General features: G+C 40.4%; 1 protein-coding gene across 1 annotated transcript; it reads left to right on the top strand.

Moving 5' to 3' along the window:
- The first annotated feature begins 2,884 nt into the window (after positions 1–2,884).
- Positions 2,885–9,581, top strand: si:ch1073-456m8.1 (leucine-rich repeat flightless-interacting protein 2). The gene is made up of 6 exons (XM_053433341.1): positions 2,885–3,145; positions 3,771–3,845; positions 5,616–5,651; positions 5,874–6,035; positions 6,161–6,244; positions 6,761–9,581. The coding sequence occupies exons 1-6, from the start codon at positions 3,047–3,049 to the stop codon at positions 7,316–7,318; spliced, it is 1,014 nt and encodes a 337-aa protein (XP_053289316.1). The 5' UTR covers positions 2,885–3,046; the 3' UTR covers positions 7,319–9,581.
- The last annotated feature ends 125 nt before the right edge of the window (positions 9,582–9,706 follow it).

Below are 9,706 nucleotides of genomic sequence, written 5' to 3'. Positions count from 1 at the left end.
GCTTTTTATATATATATATATATATATATATATATATAGACATTACATAATGTTACTCAGATTTCCTCAATGAACCCACAGTACATGCAATTATCTCAAGATCTAAACACAAAAGTTGTGCTGCTGAACTAGATTTTGTTAGATATTATTTTCACGTCTTTACACATCGGAAATAAAAGTTGTGTTATTTCTGGAACAGAGTTTTTAGAGCACTGAGTTGCCGTCAGTCTCGGTGGCATCACTGACTCACTAGTGTCCTCTGCTGGGGGGGAAATGCAGTTGCAGCTGTAGATCATGATCCAGTGAGTTTTCAGTAAGATGGCATTTTTCCTGAAGTCAAACTATTCCTACAATGCTATACGTTGACTTGACAGAAATAATGCCCATGTTTTTTGTGTTTATCTCAAGGCTGTTAATGAAAAAGAAAATCAGACCTGACTACCCATGTACATTATTAGCATCAAATGCAAAAACAGTTAGTTTTATATTTACATGAACTTAGTGATATATGAATCAAATCAAACTGTATCATGACCAGTGTTATTTGCTTGTTTCTGGTTCTCTTTATGCAGGGACACACACATTCATTCATGTCATGTTTTTATGGGGTATTGAATTAATGTACTGATTCATCTTACTCGGAAAGGACCTGCAGTGTCTAAATGTTTCTGATGGGACAGAGCTGCACCATGTCTCAGTTGGTCTCTACAGTAACCATTAGCTCAGAGTGATCAAACACTCCCCACAGGCTCTTCTCTGCTGAGACATATGTGCTGTACATGGCTAATGTCGTGCTCAGCTGTGTTATCTAATCAGACCTACAGAGTCACGTTGAACTTCATGTTATCTCACTGATATAAAAATGATGCAGTGTTTACCAAAGCCCCAGAGAAACTGTACATTGTGGGCCAGTCACATATTATTGAAACTTGAACTTTAGCATGAGAGTGGAAGAGACAAAGAATTGAAGGCCAGTGATTTGTATGTCTGTGATCCACGTAGCTTGTCTTTACTGTTCAGTCTTTACCAGCTACCTCTGCATACAGAACTCATAAAATATAAAACTCACCTGAAAATACCAGGGAGCAGTGGTGGAAGCAGATCAAGTTTAATCACCTCCTCCCTGTTTCTAAAACAGGTTCATTAAAATAATTTAGATTATGACAGATGACTTAATGCAGGATTGTTATATTAGTTTTGGGTCTTAAGGTGTTCCAAGAAGATGCCACCTGAGTGAACACATTTCATGATACTTATTATATCTTTAAATCATAGTTATGAAGGTCTTAAAGCATCACTATATGCAACTTTTTTAGCAGCTTTACAATTACTTTGATGGTTCAGTGACTTGGAATAGGGAGATTGGTGGCTCTTTGATTCCCACTCTTCACCCTCAATACCTGTTCTTGCTTTTATTCATTTAACTTTCAGAAATAGTTTTATTATGTTTTTACATTTCACACAAAAAACACACATACCCCATAACCCCTCCCAACATCGAACCCAAGTGCCATGCCTGAGGGAATATCCCAATCTTGGAATGGTATAGTAAGGTGCCATAAAGAGAACTAGAAGAGAACTCAGGCAGCATCTGATGTCTTATGGAGAAGATTTTAATGTAGACCAGAAGGTTGAACAATAGTGCAAGGTCAACAGAGCACCATGAGCAATTGTCAGCCCCAAGTCTGAAGACGTCACCCACAGCATCGCCACACAGTAGGTCTTTCTCTACTTGCGCTACCCATTCTAACAGCACAACCATGAATGTTTAGAATTGCTGTCACTCTCTATGTTACAGGTGTTTGCATCCTATTGGATAGGTAGGCCTAAAGTATGCATAACTAAATCACATTGTGTCCTTAAGTCTTTCTACTGGTGAAATACACCAAAGAGTTAAAGTTGGTGAGAGTTGAGGTTGGTGCCTCTCTGTCTGGGCACATCTGAGTTAGATATGAAAGTCCCTTAACTCAACACTACAATGCCCTGTTTGTTAGCCCTTTATCTATAACCTGACCTTGGGTACTGCTTAGAGAGAGAAGGGAGTATCTGTGGAATTAGACAGGCACTATTCTCCATAATGTAATATACATAACACAGTAAATCAAATTTCAGTAAGCTCAACACTCATCTCTCCAACTCTCTCTCTCACTCATGTCACAACCCAAGTCTCATCAGACTTGAGAGGGAATCTCACTCCAAGTCTCACAAGACAAATACAACAGAAAAAAAAGAGTTAACAGAATTTGGTGTATTTTTTACGGCGGCAGCTTTTCTGGTTCAGGAGTGTGACCAAGCAGTCAAAGCTCTGCTCAATGGATTGATACTAGGCTTTGTTTATCTCTCCATAAAAACCACTTAAAGGTTCAGTGTGTAGATTTCATTGACATCTTGTGGTGAAGTTGCATGTTGCAGCTGAACACCCCTCACCTCACCCTCCCCTTCCAAACATGAAAGAGAACCTGTGGTAGCCTTCAGTTGTCAAAAACTCAAAAGGAGTTTAGTTTGGCCCCCCTTCATCGTAGGAGGTCAGTCGGGGCATCAAAGTGGGGCTGAAATCCAATAACCTTATCTACTGCTAGGTGAATCTGCATATTAACTAAAAGCTGTAAGATGAATGCAGCGAAGTAAAGAGTTTCATATTTGCTTAAAATGTAAAGGAGATGGAAATACTCAAATAAAATACAAGTAGATCTGATGAGGACTTAAATAAATGTACTTTCTTTTCTTGAACCATCAGCCTCAACTGACAGGCCTTGTTGTCATGGATCAATTTCAGCACGTGGAACCTGACATGCGCCATGTTGTGTGTCTGAACAAACAGGCGCTGCGCGGGACTCTGCTCTGATCTCCGGCTCTTCTGAGGGAGTGGGCGGGGTGACGGCGATGTGGTCCTCCGCAGCTCCCGTAGATCAGGGCCTGGGCGTAGACACTGTGAGCTCTTTAATGTTAAACCCTGCTGCGTAGGAACCAAACAGCGCGTCACATCACCCAGAGAGCACGGAGGTGTCTCTTACATAAACGGGAGGCTGAATATAAAACGAACAAGATGCTCTCGGCCACGCTGGACACCAGTGGCTCTCCGAAGAAGCGGACCTTTTCTCGGGGCCTGAGCGAGGACGAGTCGCTCCGCAGCATTATCACGGAGGTGAGCGGAGAAATCACTGCGAGTCAGTGGGGTTGGTCCGGAGCTAATGCTAATGCTACCACTGCTTATCCTCCAGTTTTAGTGCATGTACACATAGTCACGTTAGAAGAGCGAAGCCAGGGAAAGAGACGTGAAGCTTGGGCGTCATGTCAACCGACGGACGACTGAAGTCAAGCTTTGTGTATGTTCCGTCCTGCGTCTTCTCCACCTCACTTCCTTGTTGATAGGCTAACAGCTGTGTTAGCACGTCAACAAGGAAGTGTAAACAGCCTAACGTCTTTGTAAGCACGCCAATAAGGAAGTGTAAACAAGCTAACATCTCGTGTTTTTGCTTTGTTTGGTTCTGGCAACATGAGATGGAGACTCTTATCTCAGGTGTTTGTGTGGGTGTGGGTAGGTGTGGTCTAGGTATGACTCATGTTGTGGGGACTTAAAAAGTTATGTCCCCATAACGGCAATGATTAAATTCCCAAAGGAAGATATGTTCTCTGGTTTAGATGTAGGGTTGGGCAAGCAGTCGTTGTGGTTAAGGTTTGAGTAGGTCCCCAGAAAATCCATATAAGTCAATGTAGTGTCCTCTGAAGTCATGGAGACATGACTGTGTGTGTATGTGTGTCGTCCTCAGACCGAGACTTCTTCCAGGCGTGTGACACGAAGTGACAGCCGTGCAGGCACCCTGAAGAGGGGGACTGACAGCCAGGTAGGAGCCTCACATCTCCAGCAGGAGTGGACTGGGAAATTGAGAGAGCAGGGTTTGCACACAAGGGAACTCTCTCTTTATCAAACCTTATCAACCCTGATTACCTCCAGTTCATGTTCTCCACCTCAAACCTGTACTTTCAAGTTTAACTTGTACTTTCCGGCAGTGTTTCCACTTCAGTCTACTTTACAGCTACTTCTACTCCTCTGTCTCAATATCTGTTTTAATCTGTTAATGATTATTGTGGCAGAAATAATACAATACTAGAATGTCACTCAGTAGTGCACATTCCTCAGCCACTCCCCAACATTTCCCTTATGAAACCACATCTAGATTCATTAGCTCCAGCTCTTTATTCGAATCTGCATTAAATCACACACACTCATTAATTAAGGTCCCATAAATATGCCTGTTTTTTGTTATCAAGATGAATTAATCATTTTCTGAGAGATCAACGAATATTTATAAAAAAAAGAGCCACATCTGGCAATGTTAGAGAAAGCGAGCGAATATTCCTTGGTCCAGACCCAAATTGAAGGGGCTCTTCCCAGACCTGTATCGCATCACTCCAGTAGTGGATCAACTAGACTGGCACTCAGTAGAGAACACACATCCGCCAAGGCACAACAGTCCCCTCAGATTCAAAGAACTACAAACCCCAATTGTACACATTCATAGATGGCAGTACCCTTAGTATGCAACTATGATTTTTTTTTTTTTATCAAGATGCATGAATTATTCTTTAGATATTGGTGAAAATGTTTAAAAAAAACGCCCTATCAGAACGAAAATGTCCTGTATCCAACTCTTAGTTAGGACCTGGCGCACTATACGCTTATAAGGTACGACGTAATGTTTGGGATACATCTGGTGGTTCCCTACCTTTTTTGAGTCCTGTCATCATGTTCCTGAGCAGTTCCACTTCAGAGGTGTTTACCCCCTTTTCAGTATTTAGATGGTTTCAGTTAAATACTTGTTTCAGACTTGCAGTGGCAGAATTATAAAATATTACCAACAAATTTGAAACAGGAAAATACTATTCATAATACATTTGTTTATGTATTTGACTAGCATCATCATAAATCTCATGACTCCATAGATTTATCTTGTGATCTCAGTCACACCTACGTCGTGAACAACAGAAATAAACAGCTCCACCTGGACCAACTACAATAATCAAACACTTCTCACACATCAACAAATCTATTGTAACCCTCTCATAACATCTTACGCATTTATATATCAGACTCGGGGGGAGTTGCTCTGCAGAACAAACACTTTTGATGATGCAGGTACATTTAGGTGATAATACTTTTTAACTTTAACATTTAAGACCAGTGTGTAGGATTTAGTGCTTTCTAGAGGTGACATTGACAACTGAATACTTCTCTCACCCCTTCAAGTGTGTGGGACAACCTACTCAGGCTATTTTTCTCTAATTAACACATCTAAGGTTAAACACTGTGAAAAGACAAGAGTCTTATGCAAGACAAGTTAACTGGGGCAAAATTCTCGGATCGGATCCTTTCTTGTTGGTTTCACTAATGAAAGCCTAAAAAATGTGAATCAACTGCATGGTCATTTTGACTGGCCTTCAACTAACACTTTTTATATATCTTTTTGTTATTTTTCCTTTGTATGTATGCAAGGATGAAGAGTGGAGGAATCCAAAGCCTCCCACATCATTGTTTGTTCATTTAAATGGATCCAATTAAATAAATACATCTATTTTAATTTTTCTTTTATTATGTTTTTTCCCCCTTTCAACAGACTGAGCAGGATCTCTTCATGGGACTCCCAGAAATGGTGACTATTTCTCACTGTTATCCTTGTTATACTGTAGTTATTATACATATGATGATGACTATTGCTATGTATTCACAGCTCTGTCAGGGATAGTATTAGATTGTCATGTTTCCAGAAGAGGCCTCCCACCTCTGAGAGCCCACTAAACACTTGCCCTCCCACTGACTGAACGCATACCTCTAAAATTGCCCACACTGATTTTCAACTGTGTTTGTGTCGTAGCTGGATCTGCAGGCCAGCTATGACGAGGTGGTGCAGGAGCTGCGTGGGCTGGAGTTCGAGCGAGAGGCTCTGTTGTTCCAGGTGGACATTCTGCAGGACACGCTGGAGGGTGTGGAAGAGCTGCTGGCTGAGACCCAGAGGGAAGCTGGGCAGGCTAGTTCTGTACGTCAGGGCCTCAACATCAATGACACAGCTCTTCACTTTAAATACTTCAGCCATATATGGACATTTCGAATTGGATAATATTGGTCCTCCTGTGATGCGACTGTGTCTCTCTGCATTTGTAGGAGTTGGAACAAGAGAGGGCGGCCAAGAGGAAGCTGGAGAGCATGGTCAGCTCTCTGAAGCAAGAGGTGGAGAGGTTAAAAGAGGTAATGTGACAGTGAATTAGAATATTACATAACATTACATTGTAATGGTAAAAGGTTTTTACATGTGTTTATAAAGATTAGAGATGTCCTGATAGCACTTTCACTTAACTGATACCAACCAATGGACTTTCGTTAGCAGGCAAAACAGAACTTATCCGATACCTGTGCATTTACAATGTATAACTTCCCATATGACATATTTTAAGAGCTGTATGCTACGAACCCTGTGTGGAAGTGATGATTTCTACCAATGTATGGCTATACTCAGGTCGGGAAAAAAAACTGTCTTAGCAGTAAAAAAAAAAAAATGAGAAGCTAGGAATACACAACTTCAACAATAACTTCCTTTTGAGTTATAAATAAAAGGCAGTGAGAAAAAGTTCTTCAGTGCTAAAAGGTCGTTTTTTGCTATATGTTCACATATTCAGGCATTACAATTGGTATTAAAACGCATAAAATACATTTTTAAAAGTAAGTGTATGTTTTTATCTAATTCAATTACACTTCTCTGTGCAGGAACAAATGAAAGCCCCTGCTCAAGAGAAAACATATGGAACTGAAGATGAGGCAACGAGACACGGAAGCCAAATGAAAAACCATGAGGCCATCGAGCAGACTCAAGACTCATGCAGAGAGGAAGTTGACTTTTCCCCGTGTGAACCTCACAGCACCGGTGAAGCGTCTGAGGAGGTGGAGCAGGGCGATGGAGCAGAGGAGGAAGGAAGCTTCCTGACCAAGATACGGAAGATGGTCCACAAGCCTCTTGCCCACATACCCTCTCTTGCTTTGGACAACCCGCTCTCTGAAGACGGTGTCCTCTGGAGGCCTTACGAAAATGGCAACGACAATGGCCAAGATCCGTCAACGGACACAAACGATTCAGACAACTTAAGTGCCTATGAGGATGCGTCCGCCGAGACCCCAGAGCAGGACAGGATCTTTCAAGGCGATGGCGACTGTGTGGACCTGCCTGATGATTCAGAGAATAAAGAGAAAAGTCCAACCAACAACGGTCAAGTCAGCAATGGTGAGACTCAAGCCCCCAACGACCCTGAAAGCTGCATTGTGTCTTAACTTTACCTGTTCGTATCAATGACTGGGGAAAAGAGCAATGATTCTTATTGACCCTTTGGTGAAATTCAAAAGCTCGTGGATTCACAGTTTATCCAAATCGATCTTCATGTTCTTAGACAACTTTGAGACCAATTGCAAAAGCTAGAGTTGCCATTATTACGCATCCAATGATAAATCAACTAGTTGATTGAAGAAAGCTAACCTTGTTTCACTACTTTTTCAAGCAAACATGCCAAAACGTTCACTGGTTTTAAGATTTCTCAAATGTGAGGATTCGCTGCTTTATGGTATCTTTGGGAAACTTTTGGGACGAGACAAGCTATTTGAAGACATTGTTCAGGCTCATTATTTTTCGACATTTCATAGATCTATTTGTAGACTTGATTATTCAAGAAAATAATTTACGGATGAATTATTAATGATATTAATCAGCTCCAGTCGTAAAACACTGTAGTAGAAAAGTAAAATTTTGTTTGGAATTCTCAACAAAGAAACTCAGGATTGAGGAGGTTTACCAGCTAGAACTCCACCCATGAGTGCTTCATTTTCTTTTGCCACTGATTTATTTTTGATGTCTTCGTAATTTAAACAAATATTTTTTCTAAACATGGAAAATGCTCCATGCTGCTTCGACCATTTATCTTTTAGTGAATCTTTTTACGAATGTGTGTTTGCACACGAACAGCTGCCGAGACAAATCAGGATTTACCTGTAGACAAAATACAGTGAACTATGTTAGTGTGTGGACAGGGACTGATGCTGTTATGACTCCAATCTTAACTGCACATTTAGAAGTACACGACTTTAGATACAGTCCAATCATTTAGACACCCGCAGCTTGTTACATCTTCATTTGCAAATGGGATGAGCCGGATCTCACATAAGCCATTTTCAGACATAAACCTTGGGAACACGTCCTTTGCCTTTGACATGTTTGGAACATGGCAGGAAAAACCCTGGAGACTCAGACATTCTAATGTAAAGCCCCTCCAGACGGTTTCAGGAGAATGTCCAGAGTTTAGGACATGTCTGAAATCAGCAACGCGGTATAATAACCTTAAATTTAAATCTTTGTCAGGTCAAGATATTTGGACTGTCTCCATTTGTAGGACACACTGTAGAAGTTCTCTTCATGAATAACATTAGCCTTTGAAACCTCAGAGCAGATACTGATAATCAATAAAGCTGAGTCCATAAGATCGATATTTTTCGTTTACAGTCCCTTTTAGTTTACCCCCTACTTAGTTAGGGTTTTATAGAGAGCTGATTTTGCTGCATTTGCACTTTCTAAAGTTCTTGTAATGTGTCATAGATTTGTCAGACAACATTACGAACAACATTCCCTTTATCGCAGCGCACGTCAGCGAGAGACGAGCAGCCAAGCTGCCGCAGGCTGTCATCTCTCCGCCTGCATGCCTCCTGTATGTTTGCACATTTGCAGTGAAACTTCAGTAATTAGTCTCTTTAGAAGTCTTAAATTGCTGTACACACTTTGTATGTAATCAAAATTTTGTACGTTTTTCTACAATGTTACGTTTCTTTTTTTAGTCTTGAAACAACATTAGACCCTCTCACCTCATTTGTGATAGTTTGCATGGGCAACTTCATTGTTTCTAAACAGCACATGAACTGGTTGAACTACATTTTAATAGTACTTTTGCATGCGGTACTTTAACAGACATGTACTGAATGATACTTTAATTAAGGTTCACTGAAGTAAAATGTGTTTTAAAGGGATTTTTCATTTACATTTTGATAGAATGAGGCATGTTTTGTATTTCTCAGTTTTTAAGGTGGATCTGTAACAAGCAGCTCAGATGACTGGCTCAACATGAGCTGATGGAAGGTGACTGTTACTGTAATTCACGTGTGCTTTGCTTGTTATTTATGGTGATATATACAATACACATCGGTTACCTAACAGGTCAAAGGGTTTGATTTTGTAATGATGCAGAAAATGTACACCACTCTGAATCCACACCTCTAAATCGTCATTTCCCATGAGGGGAAACCTTTACCTTTGATACTGGGAGTGTAGTTTGAGCTCCTAGCAGTGATTGTTTTCATATTCAATAAAGTAATCAAATTGTTTTTGTGTTTATTTTCATAAGTCAATGTTACACATCAGCTCCTGCTTTAGTTTGTGTTTTATGGGTCTAAATATTATTTACTGCTCCTCCGCTTTGAATTGAATGTTCACGTGTGAGAATAAATTACCTGATATACCATTTCAGACATATCAAAATAAAGGAGTTAATAATGATGGTTTGTGCTCTATTGATGTGCTCTCTCACTCTCACTATCGATTTCTATATATAATGTATTTATATGTATTTTTTCAATATATATTCATAAAATCCCTTTGGAATTTTTTTCCTGAACAATGAA

The sequence above is a fragment of the Pleuronectes platessa genome, chromosome 2 (assembly GCF_947347685.1).
Source record: "Pleuronectes platessa chromosome 2, fPlePla1.1, whole genome shotgun sequence".
Classification (NCBI taxonomy): domain Eukaryota; kingdom Metazoa; phylum Chordata; class Actinopteri; order Pleuronectiformes; family Pleuronectidae; genus Pleuronectes; species Pleuronectes platessa.
This window is presented reverse-complemented; position numbering and strand designations above follow the sequence as displayed.